Source organism: Hesperophylax consimilis, chromosome 22 (assembly GCF_061612785.1).
Source record: "Hesperophylax consimilis isolate HC1 chromosome 22, BYU_Hcon_1.0, whole genome shotgun sequence".
Lineage (NCBI taxonomy): Eukaryota > Metazoa > Arthropoda > Insecta > Trichoptera > Limnephilidae > Hesperophylax > Hesperophylax consimilis.
Window position 1 is genome coordinate 6,362,733 of NC_142857.1, and position 24,750 is coordinate 6,387,482.

General features: G+C 37.2%; 1 protein-coding gene across 4 annotated transcripts in view; it reads left to right on the forward strand.

The window, feature by feature from the left end:
* The window catches only part of Osbp (oxysterol binding protein), an 87,948-nt gene extending 64,578 nt beyond the window's left edge, over positions 1-23,370 (forward strand). For 3 of the 4 annotated variants that reach the window (XM_089645328.1, XM_089645330.1, XM_089645331.1), the window contains 7 exons: positions 4,393-4,523; positions 7,468-7,554; positions 8,009-8,207; positions 9,970-10,418; positions 11,816-12,001; positions 13,681-13,949; positions 19,256-23,370. In XM_089645328.1, coding sequence (XP_089501454.1) covers positions 4,393-4,523; positions 7,468-7,554; positions 8,009-8,207; positions 9,970-10,418; positions 11,816-12,001; positions 13,681-13,949; positions 19,256-19,478 — 1,544 coding nt within the window. In that variant the 3' untranslated portion in view covers positions 19,479-23,370. The remainder of the gene's footprint in view (positions 1-4,392; positions 4,524-7,467; positions 7,555-8,008; positions 8,208-9,969; positions 10,419-11,815; positions 12,002-13,680; positions 13,950-19,255) is intronic. The other variant, XM_089645329.1, reaches the window with a different exon arrangement.
* Positions 23,371-24,750: the final 1,380 nt, after the last annotated feature.

Consider the following 24,750-nt stretch of genomic DNA (forward strand, 5'->3'; position numbering starts at 1 on the left):
GGTACGAGGTGGCGCACCGGTACCAAAAGTCGTACGATCATTCATAAGTGGGGAGCTATATAGAGTGGAATATACTCTCAGTATTGCCATGTTATAAGACCATCATTTAAAATTGAAACGTTTCTTGAAATTGATTTAGCCGTGTTTGGTGACCAGATCTGAATAGCCAGGTACGGCCCACCTTCTTCTTCTCTCCATTTCCTTCCCCTCTTCACTACCTTCAGCCTCACAACATATCCCAATTGGGGTGCCATACTTTGACGGGCTCCAGACGGTTGGGAGCAGTTGAGACTCTTGTGCGGTATTCTCATACGCTGTGAGCTCGCGGCTCCTGTTCAATTGAGTCGTCGTTCAATTGAGTCGTCGTTCAATTGAGTCGTAGTTCAATTGAGTCGTCGTTCAATTGAGTCGTCGTTCAATTGAGTCGTAGTTCAATTGAGTCGTCGTTCAATTGAGTCGTCGTTCAATTGAGTCGTCGTTCAATTGAGTCGTCGTTCAATTGAGTCGTCGTTCAATTGAGTTGTTCTTCAATTAAGTCGTAGTTCAATTGAGTTGATCTTCAATTAGTCGATCTTCAATTGAGTCATAGTTCAATTGAGTTGATCTTCAATCGAGTCGTAGTTCAATTGAGTTGTTCTTCAATTGAGTCGTAGTTCAATTGAGTTGTTCTTCAATCGAGTCGTAGTTCAATTGAGTTGTTCTTCAATTGAGTCGTAGTTCAATTGAGTCTACTCTTTAAGCCGTAAGAAAATATAGAAATGATACCGTAGCTCCCGCTCCTAATAAAATAAGTAATGACCCAACACGACTGTCTACCGATGGCCATTGCAATATTATGACAAAGGCACGTGCACTTGCTTCCACTAATTATTTACGTAATTTATTATCGGCAAACAAAGTCAGCAAACTCAATATAATTTATTAAATTGCGGCATTATCAAGAGTGCATATTATTTCATTTGATATACTTACTATACAAAGTCGCTTGGCGGATTCATTAACTTTGTTATTATGTATATTAGACTAGCGCAGACTCATCAAAAAAACACGGAATATTATGATAGATTGTAGGATTTGTGAAGCTGGAATTATTTCGGTTATGATCTGAAATTTTCACGACAAAAAGTATTATAGTGATTTACTTTTTGGGGCATTATGCCGTGTTGCGCTACCTCCTTCTTTAGCCAACATTTCGGACAGTTTTACAGTGTACATCATCAGGGCAGATGTGTAATAGAAGATTGTGGTGTGCTTATGTAGATGCGAAACCGTGTTGCCAGCTCCGATCCTCTAAGAGCTGGTATTACAGTATAATTTAAAATGGTTTTATATATTATAACTAATTGAACCCAGTCGTCTTCATTAATATGAATGGATTTTTTGTGAATTTCAATTGACTCTTTGTTGTCATTTGTCCAATTGTCTTCCGGAACAAATCCAAAGTAATGACGGGTTTCAATTAAATGATCGGCAATTGCCAATTTGTCAGGATGGTCGAGTTTACATGCACGCATTTTGCCCAAGAATCACATTGCCTTTCAAAAACTCGCTCTACTCGCAAACGAAAGCTAAACTAAAAATAAGTTATACGACAAAATCGACTCCAAATGTGATGTAGATTCACCAATTTCCCACTTGTGCTACTTGTAATTTCCGGACACCGTGTATAATGCGAATAATATATAAGCCGATATTTCGGTGGGAGTGTCTGGTCAGAAGTAAAGAAAATTTTCACTGGCCTGCCTGGGGTGCCTTGGAGCTTACCTAAAGGTATTTTGTGAATCGTCGACATCAGTTTCCTTTCAAATCGGTACAAATCGCGTCATATTGTATCTACACTTGGAGGAATTGACAAGTAACATTTTCCCACTACAATGATGGCAGTATGAGGAATTCAAATATTATCAGTTTATTCGAAACCCGCGAATATTTTTCTCTCTTATACATTTTTTTAAAATCCTTTCGTTGACTATGTTTTGATTCTCGTATAAAATACGCTCTCGACTTTGCGCAGTCAGGCTTAATTGGACCGTTGATTCTATAGAATCTGCACCCGGTCAACATAATTAATATACAGTGTCTACCGGGCGCATTCATTAATTCCAAGTCCAGAGTCTGAACCATCCAGTTCTGCATGCCGGGCCCGGCCCAAGGTCGCACGGTGATCGGTGACGCGCGACGACTCGGCCTTGGGGAGCCTTGGCCGACTGAAGCCGTGCTGTAATCCGCTACCCGCCGGTATCGGGAACACTGCTTCACTTTAGCTTTATTCGTACCGCGGTGGGGCTTCTCTCTTCTCTCTTCGCCGGAAAGCGAAACTATATCTGTTCATCGCGAAACGAAATCGTTTTGTCCTCATTGTTAATCGAAAACATGGTTTCTTTATGATGGAAGCATTCTCTTTATCGCGAAACATTCTCTCTTCATTACGAAACTTAAACATTTTGTCTTCATTCTGAAAAGATAACATGCTTTCTTTGCGGATGCACTCTTCATTGCGAAATGGAAGCATTCTCTTTATCGCGAAACATTCTCTCTTCATTACGAAACTTAAACATTCTGTCTTCATTCTGAAAAGATAACATGCTTTCTTTGCGGATGCACTCTTCATTGCGAAATGGAAGCATTATCTTTATCGCGAAACATTCTCTCTTCATTACGAAACTTAAACATTCTGTCTTCATTCTGAAAAGATAACATGCTTTCTTTGCGGATGCACTCTTCATTGCGAAATGGAAGCATTCTCTTTATCGCGAAACATTCTCTCTTCATTACGAAACTTAAACATTCTGTCTTCATTCTGAAAAGATAACATGCTTTCTTTGCGGATGCACTCTTATCGCGAAATGGAAGCATTCGCTTTATCGCGAAACATTCTCTCTTCATTACGAAACAAAACATTCTGTCTTCATTGTGAAACGAAAACAAACTTTCTGTACGGGTACACTCTTTATCGCGAGATTAAGGTAGTCGACACATTATATACGCATCATGGCTTCGTCTATTTCAGCATATCGCTCGCTATACACTACAAATGGGAATGTATGTGTGAGCCACATGCTGAAATAGGCGAAGCCACGAAAATATAGCGCGCTCATAGCGTGGTCTGTCATAGGCTTAAAGCATTGTCTCTTTATCGCAAACATGCTCTCTTCATTACGAAACGAAAACATGCTGTCTTCATTGTGAAACGATAACATGCTTTCTGTACGAATACACTTTTCATCGCGAAATTAAAGCAACATCTCTTTATCGTGAATCATACTCTCTTCACTATGAAATATATTTTGTCTTCAATGTGAAACGAAAATTTTATGATTTCTGTAAGAATCTGCAATGCATATTTTATTGTAGGTATTAGTTTCTGACGCCTGGTACACCATCTTCTTCGTGACATTAAAACATTCTCACTTCATCGCGAAGCGAAAACATGATGTCTTCATCGCCAAACGTAAACATTTTATATTCACCAGTTTCCCAGAAAGCAGTTTCTCTTAATTGCGATACTTAAACGTAACGATAGCTATGTTATGTTTTTACAATATATATAGTATATTATTACTAATGCCCTGTCGATATTGGCAGTCGAAAAGCGTGAAATGTAAACAAACCTCTTCAATAGGAAGGAAAACATGCGATATATTTTATCTTTATCACGAAATGTTAACTAAGTAATGTCTTCATCGCGAAACGATATCGTGTCGTACAGTGGCAGTCAAAAACCGTCCGGTATCTTTTTTTAGCAAATGGCAGCCAACAAACGACTTTTTCCGCGATTATAATTGTAAGATTTGCGATGCTGAAAGTATTGGTGAAAAAAAATGTTTGCCTCAAAATCATTACATTTCAAAAGAAGAAATTTGCCTTTCGAACTTTCATAAACTTTACGACATCTATCAAGCATCTGTCAAACATTTAAACAAAAGAAATACACATTTCAAAAAATAATTATTCATTCATAAAATAATTTTGGTACAGACTGTATCGCTTGTCTGATACGATTTATACCTATCAGTTCCAATTTTTTAAAATTAAAATTTCACGTAACTTGAATATTATTATGCATTACGCAGTAATCTTGCCTGTGCTGGCCAATTAGGACGAGTTGTTTCGGAGAATTTGAACAATTCATCAATTCAACGTTCATTTTCGGGTTCTGTGTTCTTTCAGTTCTGTCAAACAACTAGCCTATAATGATATAATAACAGAACTTGAATAGGACTTTCACAGAACTTGAAAATTTACTTTCAAATTTGAAGAATTGTTCAAATTCTCCGAAACAACCTGTCCTTAGAGTTACACCGAGCATTTCAATGGAAGGCTTGCTGCGGGATATTTCACATTGATTTAGTCACATAATTGTTGTGGTTAATGGTTTATTTATATGTTTTGGTGGTCCAGGTGGAAGTTCCCGGGAGAGCGAGGAAGAGGAAGAGCACGAGTTCTACGACGCGCAGGACGGAGGCAGCTGCACCAACCTGTCCGGACATGACGAGACCTCCTCCTTCATCATCAAGATCCCCGTGAGTATAGAACCTCCCGAGTACAATAACCCTCTGAAGACTGTATAAGCGAGAGAATATACAGGGTGTATCGGCACTAACCCGACAAACTTTAACCAGCTATTCCTTAGCACATTTGGAGTAAAAAATGTTATGGGCACTTTGCTGTCCGGTAGCATTTTTTTTTCAATTAAAAACAAAAAAATTTAAAATTTCCACACTACATCACTGTCATTGGCATTGCGTTTCGTGTTAAACAGCTGTTATAAGCAAGTATGTCAAAAAGCGTCTTCGCTCTTTCGCACACACTAAATAATAATAGTTAAAAATGAGACGAATGGTGCCGTGCTATTTCGTTGTGACTGTAAACGTGCGCCAATATAGGTACACACGTGCATTATTCAACGGAATTCGAATAAAATATTTGCCAGATGGGTTTTCAAACTTTGTCAAATGATAAAACAGTGGTGACATGTGGTGAAAATATGAATAATAAATTTTTTATTAAAAAAAACGTTACCGGACAGCAAAGTGCACATAAGATTTTTTACTCCAAATATGCTAAGGAATAGCTGGTTAAAGTTTGTCGGGTACGTGCCGATACACCCTGTATTGTCGGCTTCCTGCCAGAAGTCTTTAAGGCGTCTTAACCAGCGGCCGAGAATTCAAATTTCGTTAAAAGGCGGTCTCGCGATTTTAGAACGAGATAGAAATACCGCATTCATTCCGCTGCGAGCTGTACACCCCGCGCAGCTGTTGAAGCCTACAGCATGGTTCCGATGATATAACAATTATTGTTGTTGAATTTTCGGTTGTAGCTTTCTTCTTTCTTATAAGTGAGTATTATTATTTTTCTTATTTGCTGCTTTATTCTGTTTTTTTTTCTTTCTATTTTTATTAAATATTCTAGTTTACAGGTTATTTTTATGTTTCTGAATATCTGTGAACATTAATAATTGGTCTGTTTTTTTTGTTATCCTCTTATGTATATTGTATTACTAAGACTGTTTATGTTCCTCAAATAAATAAGTAGTTACATACATATTTGTAAATTATACGTCGGAGTACGTAAACATAAATAAATACAAATGCAGTGCGTTGACATGGTAGATACAAAATAGGTAGGTATATGAATATACTATTACCATTATGTTTTATTTCTAATACTTATCTTTAAAGTATTACTTGATTTGATACGTATGATATTGAAAATAGGGTTTATTCCTTACAACTGAAGTAGTATATATATCAAAACTAGGTTTTATTTCCAACTATTTTCTACGGTACCTACCTACATATGTATTTATGTAGGTAGGTATTGCATAATATTGTATCGTTTTCATGTATTTGTTTTCATGGTTAATGGAGGTAGAAAGACCTGACTATTGTTTAATTTTCGAATTGTTATTAAACATATCAATTGAGGTAAATTTCAATTGAAAAATCATAGGAAAGTATGTCAAAAATAACCTCGTTTTCCTAAAACAAGAGGCTCAATTCACAATATGACTTTATGAAACTGAAAAAAAGTAACACAAAAATATTAAATATGTTGAATTACACCCATGTAATAGTGAATTGGACAATAGAATAGAAATTATGAATTACACCCATGTAATAGTGAATTGGACAATAGAATAGAAATTATGAACAAAACATGATTTGAATCGCACATCACAAATCAAAATTTATTTGGTTCGTGGCACTTTTTGACCACCAATCACAAACAGTTTCATGTACTTTGGCATAAGTTTTAACATTTATACATGGAATATCTATGATAAACATAAACTCCTGATAGTCCATAGTTGATTCTTTTCCCTGGAAATTAAACAACAGAAAATTATCGCTAAATGTCATAAAAAATATATGCGTATTCTGACTGATTCATTTGAACGACCCTGTAACATATAAGTACGTACAATGTACACGGATACTATGATGGTACTAACCCTTGTTTTTTCTGAAAATATATCTCCCACGTACATTTTTGATGTCGTAATTTGTGTTTTCTAATAAAACTTTTTTCCAAGGGTATTTTCCTCCCCATTTTTAAGCGAAGAATTTCTTCAAAATGTTATTAACTAGACCGGCGTGGACTAGTCTAGACGTCCGTTCGCCGCCCTGTCGCAGCGGAGAATGACAAAATTTCGGCTTGCGCCGTGGTAATCACAAACAACGAACAAACAACAAATGCGAATTGAAATTAATTACTATTATATACTTTAAGAATATCTTTTTTGGTCATAAATTATTTGTAATGTTTCTATAATGTCTTGGTAAATTATTTTTGTAAAAAAATCGGAACTATACAAATTTGTAAGACCATAAATAAATAGTCAAATTGAGGGATTTTCATCGCAAAACGCGTGCTCGGATTTATTTATTAGTAATTTTATTTGAAATAAAAACAAAATTCTTATACATACAATTCGTAGATAATTTAAACGTAGTATAATACAAATTCGCCTTTGAAAATGCAACGAATCTGCGCATCGACCAACGGTAACACTTTATTATGATATGAAAATCTTTCAAAATCAATCAAATATTTTGAATTTATTTTTAACACGTTGACTGCCAACTACGAGATAACTCATAGATTGCGTTCCTTGCTAGGACACCGACTACAAAATAACTCATAGTGTGTTTACTTGCCATATTTGCTAAAATATGATAAAATTCGTAGTAAATCAGTGCTAATATGGATAGATGGCTTCTGGGAAGAGAACAAAAGAATAGAAAATATAATTATAAAAAATTTATTCAAAATCAAGTAGTACAAGAATATTTAAATTAGCTTTTTAGAATGGAATTCTGAAAATTGCTGTGGCAGTCAACGTGTTAAAATTACCACCAGCTTCCGCTAATTGTACACTTGTCCTGTTTTTGGGGTAGTGGATTAGTAAGAGAGCACTGTATTTCCTCCAGTAGTCCACTCGCTAACCAATCTGTCTGTCTCCAGGTCCAGGGTCACCGCAGAAACTCTTCCTCCTACAACGACGAGAGCTCTGAAGGATCCGAGACAGAGACAGTGACGGAGACAACACAGGTAATGAGATAATGCATTAACCCCTAGAGCTTCTATATTTTGCAACGTATGTATTTCTCTTAAAAAAAAAACTGTCGAAATGCTGATTGTGTGGGAGATATTTCTACATTACATAAGATTCCTGATAAATTTTTCTTTTTTTGAACATTTTTATAAATAAAATACTTTTTTTGAAAGCAGTTAGACTCTTTCATATTTAGTGTTATAAATCGACATATGCATAGATATTTCCACATTACATAAGATTCCTGATAAATTTTTCTTTTTTTGAACATTTTTATAAATAAAATACTTTTTTTGAAAGCAGTTAGACTCTTTCATATTTAGTGTTATAAATCGACATATGCATAGATATAGTCTCTTACTGATATAAAAAAGATTTATTACAAATTTTCGAAACTTTGTTCTTTGCTTTTTTTATCTGTGATGCTAATCATGTTGTAAAATATTCTAGGTCCTCTTTGTGGCGGAGCAGAGCAGGGCCGAGCAGAACCGGGCCGGCCCGCTGGACGTGGGCGCCAAGGCCGCGCACGTGTCGCTGGTGGCGACGGGGGCGGGGGGTGTGGGGCCGCAGGGCCGCGTCCGCCGCACGCGCATCCCTGACAAGCCCAACTACCCCCTCAACCTTTGGTCCATCATGAAGAACTGCATCGGTATGTATTTTTTAAAAATGTCTTCAACTGTGTGAAACAACTGGGTATAATATGATACTCTTAAAATCGAAAGTTGTTACAATATATTTTTTATGTATTAACGCACAGGAGTTCAATTAAGTCAATGGTACTACGGCATTCCCATTTAAGGAATGTTTTGAGACTTGTGGTATTTAGAGGGGTAGGCGAAGAAGAAACGATATAGGAATGTTTGGAAGTATCTGGCATTTCATATCTTGTTATGGGAATTGGTAGTGAGACAATGAAATATGAGGATGTTGTCACAGTGTTTATTGAGAGTCAGGATAATACATTAGTTGAGTTGCGCAGTTGGGAGATGGCTCTAGGTCGAGGATGATGATGACACCAGGCGTAGTCGGCGATGACTGCGGTAGAATGGTTGAGATGCGAGTCAGTGGGTCGACACCGCATTGATGGAGATCGGACTCGTAGACTTGTTCAGCACTGATGAAGGCGAGGAGTCTTCTGGGTACTTCAGCGTGAACGAGGTAGCCGAAGGTGCAATGGACCTGGTCGGCAGATGAGCGGGAGGTACAGGCTAGCGACGATGATCGCGGAGCCGAGGCGCAGACGACGATAAGCTGATCGTAGAGTCTAGGCGCGTGAGGTTAGCGCTGGCCAGGAATGATAACCTGGGCCAGGGCGTTGAGGTGAAGAAGGATCGAAGCGTGATGCGGGGGGAACCGGCCATGATGGCCGATTCCTCCACTACGCTGAGTCGGAGATCTCGGGTAGGATTATGTCGCGTCGAACTTGTTGACTGGAGTGATGTGGAATGATGACTGACGTACTTAGGTCCTCCACCGCTTATATAGCTGCTGATTCCTTTGTTCTCGTCTGCCACGGGTTGGAGTAGCGTCTGGACGTCGAACCCGCAGGACCGCTGACTCGGTTTATTGTATGAGCGTTTGCATCACCCTGTATGCAAATCAGCAGTTTACGTATTGTGGTACTGATATTTTTATTCAATGTTTCGTAAGACTGATTGCTGTCTCAGCTGTTTAACTCGTGCAGTCTGGTTATGAATTGATGACCCTAGGAGCAGTGACATAACCGCTACATTGTCATTAAAAATGGCTAAACCCACACTTTTCGATCTACTCTTGAACGAGGACTATGTATGTACTAGTGCAGACCTGTAAAAAATCGCGGGTTATTATTTAAGGATTTGTGAAGCTGAAAGTATTTGTAAAAAAAATATTTGCTTCAGTATCATTGCCAAAAGACGATTAGAAATTTACCTTTCGAATGAACACTGTTATTAGACTATTTTTAAAAAGAAAGACAAACATTCCCGGGTTACAAATAACCTGACAATATTTGAAAATCTCCTACTATCACCACAGTAAGCTGAAAATGTTGCTTGTGTTGTTATGGAGGACTTTGCCAGCCGAGGAATTGAACACACTACGCCTGAGTGGGACCCAAGGGCGATGTCAACTCGGCCACCGACCAGTCGACATTACAAGATGATGTTAAAAATGTAAATTAATAAACAAATAAATTCTGTGGTGCCTATTTTATTGCTTATCTGAATCATTAAATTACGGTACTAGAGTTCATTGAACCCGAGTTACACGCAGATTATTTTAAAAATATTATGAGAATGTAGCAATTTCCATCAGATCTTTATTGCCATGTACCTTAATGTGGGGATGCCATAGTTCCATAATATAAGGTTTTGCTTTTACACTGATGAATTTTAGACTTATTATTGACTGTTGTATGTTTCATGTTACAGGAAAAGAACTATCCAAAATCCCCATTCCCGTAAACTTCAGCGAGCCACTGTCCTTCCTCCAACGCCTAACGGAAGAGTTTGAATACTCGTCGGTCCTGGACGCGGCGGCCCGCTGCGAAGACGCCACCGAGCAGCTGGCCCACGTGGCGGCCTTCACCGTATCGTCGTACGCCACCACCACCCACCGAACCGGCAAGCCCTTCAACCCGCTACTGGGCGAGACGTACGAGTGCGACCGGATGGCCGACCTGGGCTGGAGGGCCATCAGCGAGCAGGTCAGCCACCACCCGCCCATGGTGGCGCAGTACTGCGAGGGGGCGGCCGGCTGGCGCTGCTGGCAGGAGTTCACCATGACCTCCAAGTTCCGCGGCAAGTACCTGCAGATCATTCCCCTGGGAAATGCCTACGTCGAGTTCAACAATACGGGCAATCGCTATAAGTGGAGGAAGGTATGCATCATCCTTTTATTACATGGAGATTTTTTTTTGCGCAGTGCCACCTGCATAAAAAGCCTAGCCATTTGGAGCCATATATTTTTTTTTATATGAAGAGTTAATTGATTGATCAGAGTCCATATGGATTATTATTGATTATTTTTACATTACATGTGTTTGCAACGCCAGCTGTAAAAAAGGTTCAGCTCTAGTTCAAATAATGTATTGTTTTATGTAGTGATTGGTGGCCATCTTAGATTATTTTTGATTTTTAATTTTATTTTATAATTTAGAAAGCTACAGTTATTTTAAGGTCCTGCTAAGCCAAATATATTGGCTTGTCTGCAGGTGCTAGAGATGCGATCATCCCAAGATAAACAGACATATCTCTTCTTTTCAGTTGGATATTTATTAGAAAATCGATGAATTGTCGCTTGTACAATAAAACACATGTCATGCGAGCGAAAACAAGGATCCCATTCGAGAAAATGGATTTTGATTTAAATAGCTATATCTTTGAAAATAATTCATAATTTTAAATAATAATTTTTACTAGTACTCACCACACTCCAATTATAAAATTATTGTTTGAAATTAAAGCCTACTTTTGTAACAAATCCATAAACTGGATTAAAGTCAGTGTTGGGCTATTTAGTGATGTTTTACTTGTAAAAAGTATATGTATATTACAATTTTTGATTGAACGTGATAAATGTAAGGATGTTATTACCCATTCTACGAGTTTAAATATAGTTTCCTTTTGATGAAATATTCTTTCTATAAAAAAGACAAGAATTAGAACATGGGGAAGATTTGGTTCACATTTTTAAATACATATACATTTAGTTGGGACCCTCACAAAGAGATTGATATAAAAAGTTTATATAAAATTATTGCACAGCAATGCCTTTTCCGCCATTCAAATAGGAGTACATAGTAGGACCGACGTAAAAGATAGAACTACCTTTCCCGCTGGAAGTGTGTTAAGAAGTTTCCAAGGAATTAGGAAAAAAAACTTCTTAAACCCTATATGTAGGATAAATCAGGACATTTTTCAAATTCAGCTTTCAAGAGACCGAAAAAACTTAAGTTCTCAAGTGGGAACTTCTTAGGTGAGTTTCACTGTACCCCTTTGGAACAGTCGATACGCATTTTTGTTTTTATTGTATGAAAGGCCCACAAACTAGTACCTAAGATGACCGCGCATAATTTTCAAACACTATGCGCGGCTACCATGGATTAATATTGATTCAAAATGAAAATTGTTCATGCAACGTGACAAAACCGATAAACAGTCCCAGTTTGTGAGATAGTTGGGCGTAATCAGCCCTAACACTAACATCCAAGATGGTCACTCTTATTCCAACCATGACCAGTTGAATACTGATTGTGACACCCATTTAATATTCCAGGTCACAACAACCGTACACAATATAATTGTGGGTAAGCTGTGGGTAGACGAGCACGGGGACATGGACATCGTGGGAGAGGGGGCGGCCATAGGGCTGCGCTGTCACCTAAAATACCTGCCCTATTCCTACTTCTCCAAGGAGACGCAGCGTAAGGTCACCGGAATCGTCAAGGACGTAGACAGCAAGGTAATTTATCATGATAACTAGATGCGGGTGGACGAGCAGGGGCAAAAGAGGTGCCTACGAAAAATTACAAACTCTGATCACCGGGATTCGTGTAGACCAATTTTTAAAAATCTTAAACTTCTGACAGTGACGGACATATATACAAGGTGTATCGGCACGTACCCAACAAACTTTAACCAGATATTCCTTAGCACATTTGGAGTAAAAATGTTATGGGCACTTTGCTGTCCGGTAACATTCATATTTTCACCACATGTCACCAATGTTTTATCCTTTGTCAAAGTTTGAAAACCCATCTGGCAATATTTTGTTCGAGTTTCGTTGAATAATGTACATACATACCTACGTTGGCGCGCTTTTACAATCACAACGAAATGGCACAGCACCATTCGTCTCATTTTTGACTATTATTATTTAGTGTGTACGAAAGAGCGAGGACACTTTTTGACGCACTTGCTAATAACAGCTGTTGAACGCGAGAAACAAGGCAAATGACAGTGACGGAGTGTGGATTTTTTATTTATTTTTTGTTTTTAATGGAAAAAAAATGTTACCGGACAGCAAAGCGCCCATAATATTTTTTACTCCAAATGTGCTGAGGAATAGCTGGTTAAAGTTTGTCGGGTACTTGCCGATACACCCTGTATAATGGAGTTATGCCTGTTAGTACGATCATCTCCAGAAAAGTTCCCACAAAAAACTCAACACATAAACACGCTACAAGGTTCACAGAAAACCTATTAATCCCAAAAGCAAACAAAACTATTTTTCAAAAAGGACCATTAAAGTATATAACAACCTTCCACGTAGCATCAAACAAATAACCGACACACTTAAATTTAAATCAACACTAAAAACATTTCTTTTAAACAAATGTCACTACACCTTAAATGAATACCTTACATGAATTAAATACCTCTGTTTTTTATTTTTTATTTACTGTTATTTATTTGTTAACATGTAATTGTTGGGTTATGTAATATAATGTGTATTTGTTGGGTTAGCTGGAAGAAATAGGATGTAACCTATAAGCCATACCCTTTGTACTCTTTTTGTGCAATAAATATTTTTTGAATTTTGAATTGAAATGGACATTCTTTCACTGCCTGACATTGTGTATCGTCATTCCGTTTGATTTACTAAATGATAGAAGTAATTAAATTCATATTATCGTCAGTGAATAGAGTATGTTTCAAGTTAAAGTCTATATTTTTTCATTTCTTTTTTTTTATAACATGTATATGTGTTAGTATCTTCCTTTTTCGTTACAAATAGAGATAAAGATATCTACACTGGGATCTCCGATGCTGGGAATTTCATTTACATATCTGTAAAATTTAATTATCTGTATAGTTAAAAGTTACTGGATGAATTATAAATATATTAAGTAGTGTTTTTTTAGTGCAGTTGAGTGGTTTCTGTTTCAGTCGGTGAAAAGTGATCATCGCTTTTAATGACTTAATATCACTTTTTAAAGGTGGTTGAATTGTCATTTTGATGGGTTCTCATATAACCGTTGTTTCAGTCTGTATTTGGTGTCAGTTGGTTCTGTTGAATGTAAAAGAGTAGTCTTGTTGACATGATGTTAAGATTGTTATAGTGTATAGTATTGTTATAGATGGTTTGCCATTTATGTACTAAGCATTTATTCCGTTTAACCGTATTATGGTGTATTACAGCCGCGCTGGGTGATCCAGGGCCACTGGGACAGCAATATCGAGATGGCACCGGTGACCAGCACCAACGCGGACAGCACGGTGTGCAAGTCGGGCAAGTTCAGCACGTCGTGGCAGCGAGTGCTGCCCCCTGAGGACAGTGACCGCTACTACGGCTTCACGCTGCTGGCGGCGCAGCTTAACGAGCCCGAGGAAGGGGTGGCCCCGACGGATTCCAGAAATCGTCCCGATCAGCGCCTCATGGAGGAGGGGCGCTGGGACGCAGCCAACAGGTAAACAGACGTCATTAGGGCGTACCGTACGAAACCCGGTGGCGGTTTTCTCTAAAGTGCTTTTGTTTAGTGAACTCCCATAACTATAAGGAAATCAGATAAACTTGAATTATAATTTTATCAAAATTAAACAGCGCCACATTCAAATTCCATGCTAAAAATTCCACCCATCCGAATGATATTCGTACTGCTCGAAGCATAAGCCCTAGCATGTCCGAAATGAATCCCAAATCCCAAAGGTGCATTGATAATATCAGCTCCTATGGGATCTTCCCATAGACTAAATTAGACTAGACACGGCGTATTCATTTAAACATAACCCCAACACAATTTTTGGTTTGGTTCACGTGCACATTTATGAAAAGGCCCACGAATTGTGTCGCAATGCGAAATGGGCATTGTGCATTGAGTTTTACCTTTTGTTGGTCTAGAGTAAGCTATTTTACTTCTCAGCTATGCTGGGTAAGTTCATTTTTTCAATCACAAAAATAACCCAGTTCCAAATTTTTAAATTTGAATTATGTCCATATTACGAGTTACGAGTTTGAACGCTTGTACAAGCAGTTTAAACAGAGTTGGGTTGTTAACCACTCAGAACATTAGAACGTCAAAAGACGTAAATATGATAATAGCGGTCAAGACATTAGAACGTCTTTTCACGTAAACGCGCGAGATTTTACAAAAATCGATTTATTTCCATCACTAGTATACGGATTGCAATGATTTAAAAAACAGAGTATCGATAATGAATAACGCTACGCGTCTGTATTCAAGAATATCTATGGAAAGTAGAGGTGCATTATCTAAGGCGATTGGATCTGTCATCTTGTTCGTTCATAATTTATTGCGTTTCTAAATAATTTATTAAAAATATTTTAGTTTGGACGGTTAATATTTTGAGGTGACTAATAGTTTTTAATTATATTTCTTCAATATATAAAGTGTTATTTCTTTATGATACTCAGAAAAAAATACATTTTTCACAGCTTTGAAATAATGGTCAGCGATTTTTACATATTTTTGACGTTTTCAGAAAATGTATATTTAGAAACGCAAATATTTACGTATAACAAAACAATACGATAGTGAATTTCATAATCTTTCCAAAACATTTTTTAGAATGAGGCTACGTTTCCCAAAACGTGAGTTATGGAGCTTTTAACAAAACTCCTGAATAACACAAAAATTTTCACGTTTTGACAGTTCGCAAAGGAACACAAAGTAAATAATAGTCTTTTTCTGAGAGGTTAAGTTCATCTCCATATTTGTGACGTACGCTACGTGGCATTATTTTTTAAATGAATTTAACTAGACAGGGCTAATCTAGTATAATACATCAATGGATCTTCCGTTATATTTCTTAGGTTCATATAAAACAAACTAGTGGCGCCAGAGTGGTAGACCTGCAATCCTTGAGAATCTACTAGAATAGTGGTCATGTCCTTAAAATTATTCCTACAGTTTGCCTTACCCAATACAGATCTAATATTATAACACTAAACATATTGTTTATACAAGAGATGACAAAACTTAGAACAACAATAACAGCAGGACATGACAAAACAAGAACATTAAAACTAAAACATAATATAAAACAGGAGGCAGTTTGTGCTCAGAAATGAGAATTTTCTGAGCAGACATTTTAAAAAGGTACAATAAGGAGGCAACCGAAACTAAACAATTACCGGAAGTTTGAGAATATGGCTTATTATAAAATACATATTGAAAAGAAGATAAGATTTGTGAATGGTAAGATTTTTTAATAATTATGTATTTAAAGCCCGTTTAAATTCTGGAGATTAGTAAGAGCTGAGGGAAGTTAATGCCAAATGAGCGGGCCTGTTACACAAATAGAGCGATCATAGTAAATATGTCTTTATATTTTCTACTTTCTATTTAAGTCTTCCGATTTTCGACATGTTTATATAATAATAATAATAATATTTGGACGATTTATTGCATTGGCGCTGTACAAATACATATATGATACACTTCTACGTACAATGATCTACTAACTACATATCGTCGCATTAATTCGTAGAATGCGTAACTCCCAAATGTAAAATTTTACAGGAGGCACAAAAAACCTCGTAGTGAAAAAAAATTAAAGACGGCTTATTCTTTTTATTTATGTTTCGAACATATAATATATTTGGAAATTTATTTTCAATCATTAAACTTTTGTAAGTTAAGGCTTTCTATTTCAAATCGGAGTTACGAAGTTTACGTAAAAACCGAGAATGGAGATACGCATTTTACAAAAGATACATACTTTTCTGCGAACAGTTTTATGAACAACCTAGCGGAAAATTTGGGAGATAGGAATTTTACATTTACAAAATAAAACACAACAATGTATGTGTATGTCGAGGCAGTCTATTTAGATGCATTTTAATGATTTTAATGATGCGGAAGGTTATCGTTAAAGGAGTGGTAATCCTTTTCTAATGTCTGTTTTAAGTCTTGTAAATGCTGGTACTTTTCCTTCCTTAAGGGATTAAATCTGACTCTCAAGTGAAATCTTCAAACTCTGGAGATCATTACAGATTCGGCGACGGTTTTGTGCTGGGTGAGATCTACACTGACCGGGAGTAGTCGTGTCAGAGATGATCGTTAAGTGACGCTTGGAGTTGATGAAGGAGATTGTAGAAGAATTTGATCTGACATTGTCGATCACCCTTGTTGTCCTGTAGAAATAAAACTGATGTACTTACTAGGGTTTGCAAGACCCGGGCAAAGAGTAGCCATGACAGGAAACGTTGTGAAAGAGACTCTTCAGAGTGTGAAGATAGGTGGGAGAGACTTGAAAGTGGAACTGGTGAGCAAACATGTGCTTTAAGCGTAGAAACTCTTCATGCTCAGCATCACTTTGGAGTAAAGTGAACGCTTCATCTTGCCCGGCTGGTCGATCCCGAGGCGAGAAGAAAGGACGTCGATAGATGCGTGCGTTCCTGCGTACAATGCAGGACAATTGACCCTCCACCATCATCCCATGAAGCGGGTAATCTTAATGTTGTGACAACCTGGAGTCGCTTGGCAGTTGATGTTACTCATTTCGGTAGGAAATGTTTACTCACATTTATCGATTGCGGTCCAAGTAGATTTGCCGTGTGGCGGGAAATCAAGTCAGATAGTGCAGCTTCGATTATCAGACATTTGGAAGAAGTGTTTCAGGAAAGAGGCCCGCCCAAAGTAGTTCTCATGGACAATGGTACTGCATTTTGTTCCTACAGTGTTACAGATAAGTGTAAGAGATGGAATGTTCGTCAAAGATTTTGCGCGGCATACCGACCAGCTGGAAACGGTATAGTTGAACGACATCATCAAACAATAAAGAGAACTGCAGCCAGAAGTGGAAGCGATCCCCTGCAGGCAGTGTTTCGGTACAATCTTTGGCTGCAAAAAGTCAGGATGATCGAGGTATTGCGCTGTCTAGTATAGTTCACACTTCACACTCGTGGAGACACCCTTCTGCGCAAGTGAATATAGAAGAGGAAGTATTGACTGAGCTCTAAGTGGGCGATCTTCTTGCGGTTAAACCAGTAGATGGGAGATGCACATCGTGCATGGAAGGGTGACAGGACTTACTTCAGTCAACAACATCGAAGTAGATGGCATACCAAGACATGTGCTTGACCCGCGGAAGATGCCTGACAGAGAACGGACTGTGTCTGAGGAGAGACGAGATGGAATTGCCGCACGTTCCACCGTAAATATTTTGGGTTTGTTTGAAGAGGACAGTGAAGAACCGGATCCGGATATGCATCAGGAGGAGATCCACTTGCAAAGAGATGGTGACCTTGAAGAAGAGATAATCACAGAACAAGGACCTATTAGGTATTTACGAAACCGCAGAGGCACATAAAACAAGAGAGCTACGGCAGAGCGTCACACGGTGCAGAAGACGTCAGTTTAGACTACAGATACAAAACACTATTCGTGACTTCACAATTAAAATTAAGGTTATAAAATGTTCAAAATTGATTAATCAACTTATCTCAGTTAATTTCACGGTAAAACTATTACACCGTAAATAAATTTCCTCAGTCAAAAACACAACAAGCGTGCGCGGCTCACCGGCCAATACTGAATTAAGGAGTTACGAAGTATTCGCGAGTAAAAATGGCACCATAATTTTACGCAGTTTTCTAATTTGTGTTTATCTAAAAGGTTAATTTTTTTTTAAATTTTCGAGTTTTACTAGTCGATGCGGGTCTAATTTTAACACCAGATGGCATTAAAAACGTATTTTCGAAAAATTTGGAGTTACGCAGTCTACGAATTAATGCGACGATATGGAGATAATATACAGTACCATACTTACCTGGTAGGTCACTTGAGATTAACACTTAATTAAAATTTACTAGTTGTTTATTAGTTAAATTAAGCTCTCAGGAATAGTATATTTACTTTAAAGGTATTACAGTTTAAAAAATTTAGTTTAGACCTGAATTCTGTTGGACTTATTATGGATCTTAGTTCCGGAGGGAGTTTATTCCAAGCCTTCGGCCCAGATGCTCCGAAAACTTAGTATTTGGCTTGCGCTAAGGTTCCATCAGTCTGCCTACAGCTGATAATGTTGCTGATCTAAGAGTTGACTGCCTCAGACCAGTGTTTTCCGGGACGCATAGTTCAGAGATGTAGGGTGGGGCCATTTCATTGATGGATTTAAACACCATCCAGCACAATTTGTACTGGATTCTTTCAGGGCACTTGAGCCAGTGAAGGTTATGAAGGTGTTCTGAAATGTGCGAACATTTAGACACCCCGGTTATGAGCCGTGCTGCTGCATTAAACACTGATTGAAGTTTGTCATTTTGATATTTTAGTAGGCTGGCATAAATGCCGTTGCAGTAATCGAGACGTGAGACTATGTAAGGACGGGTTGTTTCGGAGAATTTGAACAATTCATCAAATTTCAATGTTCATTTTCAAGTTCTGCGAAAGATTTTTTCAAGGTCTGTTTTTATTTCAGTTCTGTCAAGCAACTAGCCTATAATGATATAAAAACAGAACTTCATTAGGACTTTCACAGAACCCGAAAATATATGTTTACACTAGACTTCATGCAAAATAACTATGTATGTTCTATTGGTCTCCATGAACCTAGTGTGGTGATTTATTATATAAATTATCTCTAAATAAATGTCTATGTCAAGTGTCTTGTATCATAAAATAATACGGAGACAAGCATAATTGTGATTTTTAATTTATCTGAGGGAATTTTATTCTCTCTTTTTAATCTCCCACTAAACTCTCAATTCGTTACGTCTTTTGATATATATATATATAAATATTTATTACAGCGAGAAGCTGCGATTGGAGGAAAAGCAGCGTTGCAAGAGGCGGCAGCGCGAGGCCGCAGCTGAAGCAGCCGCCGCCGGCACGTCCCCTGCCCCCGCTCCTGAGCAGCCCGCCTGGTTCAGCCGCCACCAGACGCCCACCGACTCCACCACCCACTTCTACACGGGCGATTACTGGCCGTGCAAAGAGCGCCAGGACTGGTCCCGATGCCCGGACATCTATTAACTCAACACAACCAAACAGACAAACTTCCATCAGAGCTATGTTGTTACCTCATTTTCAACGATGCATGTAACGATAAGAGAGATTACGTTAGGTTTATTAACCGTGTCATTTCAAACAAATAAACAAACAATGGTCAGAGCTGATAAGATCTACGTGGTAACCTCATAGACGACATTAGGTTAAGTTATTAACCTGAGCGTTGCAAACAACCAAACATACTACGATCAGAGCTGAGATTCACGTTGTAACCTTATTTACATAAACGGAGCATGTAACGGTAAGAAGAGAGGTTCGAATAAGTTAGGTTACTAATAACCAAACTTCGGTCAGAGTTGAGATATACGTTGTTACCTCATAGACGAAGCATGTAACGGTGAGAGATGTTAGGTTAGGTTATTAAATGGGGCGTTGCAAACACCAAAACAAGTTAGTCAGAGCTGAGAGATACGTTGTAACCTCATAGCCATAGCCTGTAACGGTAAGGTTCAATTAACCTAGGTTATTAACTGGGCCGTTACAAACAACCAAAATTTGGTCAGAGCTGAGATATACATTGTAATTTTATAGACGAAGCATGTAACGGTAAGAGATGTAAGGTTAGTTCATTAACCGGGGTGTTTGAACAACCAAGCGAACTATGTTTTAACCACAATTCTCATAAACGAAGCATGTAACGGCAAGATAAATTAGGTTAGATTATTAATAATTGTAACTTTCCAAACGAATAAACAGCGGTCAGAGCTGAGATGTATTTTGTAACCTCATAGACGAAGTATGCAACCGTAAGAGAGGTTAGGTTAGGTTAGGGGCGTTACAAACAAACTAAGGTAACTGAGTGGTCCGTTGCAATTTCTCCCTAATTCTCAAAGATGTACAAACGAAAAAACATTTTTATAATGCAGCTGTGACTCAAGCGGAATGAGGGAGAGATAGATGACTACTGACTACTATGTTACTGCTGTTTCCAGTAACTCCATTGTAGCCAGTGGTGACTCTTGACTATTGGGTATGCTGGAGTGCTACCATTGAAAAATACTAAATGATTTTTGTAAAAAAAGTTTTTGGCTACAACAATGTTAGTAACTGGCCTTACCCCGCCACGCGTTGCTGTGGCTCAGTGTGTCTGTGCAGATAGAGAAACAATAGCGCGTGTTGCTTTTACGTCCAACAGATTGCGCCGTTTAAAAAAAAAGCATTTTTGTCCAACAGAAAAAAAAAGTATTTTTACCTGTCGCAGGTGACATCTATAAAATATAGCAATCTTTAAAGCGATCGGTGAAGAAATTTTGGAGATTTAAGATTTTGAACAAACAAACATTTAAATTTTTATTTCTATAGATTATTGTACTTCTTTCTGTTTTGACACACTCAACAGTCCGTGTAGCCGTCACTGTTTTCAACCTCTGTCTGTTACAAGCGTCGTTTATGAGACCGACGGATAGGTTATGACGAAGCTATCGGCAGAGCGCCTTTAGTGTTGTTTTCCAAGGGCTTAGTTATTACAGAATTATTATATAAAAATGGACTCTAATCTTTTATAATTATTAAACATTATCGTTGGTAAAATAAAAATGTCTCGAGTCCAATTTTCGTGAGTCAGTATTTTGCTCAGAACTACAATAAAATGTGTACAATCTATTATGATCCTAATTAATTAATCCTGCAATTTTTTTTTCTGTACATTATTAACAAGAGGTTGGTGAATAAAAAAAGTTTAATTTTTTTGCAAGAAATCTCTGAATAAGGTCTGAATTATTTTATGTTGTTAATTAATTATGACGAGACAAGGCTTTGGTTCCGAACTCGAAATGTGTTAAACGTAAATTCTTTTTTTTTTTTGTTTTACTCTTCTGAACTTCTTTTTTATCACCTGATAGGGGTGAGATAGATTCACTAGCTCCAGTCAGTAGGACGTGGTGTGGTGTAACATAAAAATCTGAGCTTCTGAGCAACTTACCGGCTGATTTAAATTGGTTTTAGTTATTATTGGAATATAGGAATTTAATATTTATTAATCGTAACAACGACTTCCGTGGTGTTCATCGGATTCTGTCTTGTTCGACAAGGTATTATTAATGGGGCCGAGTTGAACGCTCCGAGCGGGCTGTTGTTTACCAAATGTCATATTTGTATCTGATGTTCGCCGAACTTCATGTTTGAATCTGATGTATGCCGAACTTCATATTTGTAATCGATGTTTGCCGAACTTCATATTTGTATCTGATGTACGCTGAACCTTATATTTATATTTTTTGATGTTCGCTGAACTTCATATTTATATTGGACGTTCGCTGAACTTCATATCTGTATCTGATGTTCGCCGAACTTCATATTTGTATCTGATGTTCATTGAACTTCGTATTTGTATCTGATGTTCGCTAAACTTCATATTTGTACGCAATATTTGCCGAACTTCATGTTTGTATCTGATGTTCACCGAACTTCATATTATATTGGATGTTCGCTGAACTTCAAATTAGTATCTGATATTCGTCGAACTTCATCTTTGTATCTGAAGTTCACTGAACTTCGTATTTGTATCTGATGTTTGCCGAACTTCATATTTGTAATCGATGTTTTACGGACTTCATATTCGTATCTGATGTACGCGAAATGAACTGCGCACTATTGCACACAATCCCATCCGCTTCCTTGTGCAAGCAACCGCTGCCTGGCATAATGTGCTTGAAGAATGATTTCGACCCGCCAAATGCAATATAACTACCTGATTGCAAATATTACGTTACAAGAGCGAACTTAAAAATTATATTTTCATTGCTTTGTCATACATAGATAATCTTTGAAAAGGTGGAAAGAATATGTAATATTATATGTTATGAACTAAAATTCTTAGTTCAAATATTTAAAACAACTTTATCTATTATTATCCTGTTTATGTTAAGTGACACAAGATGCTTTTGAACATCTACTTTCGAGCTACTGGTTTAGCTTACAATACACATCGAAACTAGCTGTTAGCGGCTGAACTCTGTCTGCATTGCTGTGATTTTTTTATGATAAAATACTTATCTTCTTAAAGACCACCTTTGGCGTTTATTTCATTTTGCCAGGAGTGTATTGATTAACCCACAAAGAGTGAGTGGAAATTGTGAGTTTTATTCCCTTCATCATCACAGTGGAAAAAACTATATTAACCAGTATGATATCATTTTAAATACTTACAAATTGCGATATGCGTTCAATTTTAATTTGGTACCTTATAATTACAAATTAAAATTTTTATTGAATCAATTTCAAATGTAAGAACGTGCAATAACCATGTTCATCGAGAAGAAATCGTACTAATTTACACATTTCACAATGGGAACTAACAAAATGCGTTGTGCATACAATTTTGATATTTATTTGCAAATGTCTAGTACTTATTACAAATCATTTTACCGTCCATCGCCCATCTGCGCTTGTAATTTATAAAGCCGTTGATATATTGTGTGTTGCAGTCACCTCTTGTATTTATCAATATCGACTGTCATATTCCCAGCCTAAATGTTGCTTATTGCATTTTAAAAATGTCTTCTTGTTTACAGAGTGTGATGCTGTTTTTAAATTGACTGTATTTCAGTATGATTTATGACAAGACAATGATTTTTTAATTATTTTATAAGTTGGCTCCAGTAAAGTAACAATCGAGTATTTTGGTTTGGGTTTGTTGAATCATCGCTGTTACGCTCGTCTGTCTAAGTATGATTTGGTAGAAATAATCGTCACCTGTGAATTTGTAAACTTTCCTGTTTGTTATCTGTAAATATAATATGACGGCACGTGCCAGTGTCAGAGGGAGGAGGGAGGAGGGGTGTGGATGAGGCCTTAAGTAGTAAATGCTAATTTGTTAAGTGTTTTTTTGCATTAAATAAACAATGTTAAGTTCTAACTTGAGTTAAATTTCTTCCTATCCTTTTCAACCCTATTTAATATCTCAGTTCTGCTGTCTGAAGTGAGGTTATTTGTTGTCTGAAGATTGCTCCGGTGACAAGACAACTTCTAACAGAGGACATCAGAAGAAGTCAGCATTGAAGAAAAAATGTATTGGACAGTTGTTTATTTATTTATTTTGTAAGAAACAAACAGCTTTTATATAATATACAATGATAGATATAAATATACAAGTTAACTGAAGTCAAGCCACAGATGAAGTTTCTTATGTTAAAGTTCATTTTTTTTTTTTTTTTTTACTTTATTTATTTTCATTTCTTTACATATATCGAGCCATAATCGGCAGAACAGCGTAAGCGACAATTTGTAAATTATACAGGAGAAGGTTTTTTTTAATTAACTTTCTTACTTGATTCCAAAAAGGATTTAGGTTAATCAAGATTAATAATCTTTGGTTACTGCCTGTATGAAATGAAAATACTTTTTATTTGAATGCCTCCAGTTGTCGAGATAGTGGCGGTAACGCTGTTTTGCCTGTAACCCTAACAGATTTTTTTCCCTCTGAAATGTCGCTTACGCTATTTGGAGTAGATTTTTAAAAAAAATTTATCATGTTATAGGCCATAAGTAACTACTAATAAAAAACATATATATTTTTAAAGTAATATTTTTTTAATTATTTTGCTTGTACTTTACAGGGAAAATTAAGAAAAAATGTTATTTTCTAAAAACAATAAAAATAAAAATGTTATTTCCAAAACAATAAAAATAAAACAAAAATATTTTAACAAATAATAAACATAATAGATACAACGTATATATTTTTTTAATAATAGCACTTATATCGGCAATTTTTCAAAACTTTGTTGGTTTGAGCCACATTTTTCAAAACTATTCACATGTCTTCCTGGTCGGATTCAGGTAAGGTATCTTCCACTGAGGATCCATGTGGCAGTTCCAAAAATTCATGCCTCATCCTCTCAGGAATAATACCTTTCTCGCAGAGACCTTTAAGATCCCTATACTTGATCTCCGATATTGGCAATTTAGCACTGTACAGTGTTGGTGGCAGCGATTGAAGTATCGCGGCACTTGATCGGGATCTGATTGCATTGTCCAGGTCTAAGAGCTCAATCTTACTCTCATTGAAAAAGCCTTACATTACTTCAATATTTGATGAGTTGTTTTTAAATGAGGCCTGTCGTAACTCTCCAAATTTAATTTTAAATTTTGAAGAAATGTAAGCAGCAGCAAAGGATTTCCAGTCCCGGAATTCTGCATGTGACACAACAATGATTGCATTGGAAATTATGGTGGGCCATTCTGATGGAGCCCAAATCACCCTGCGCCTGATGAAAGTTTCAATTGTCGCATGAAT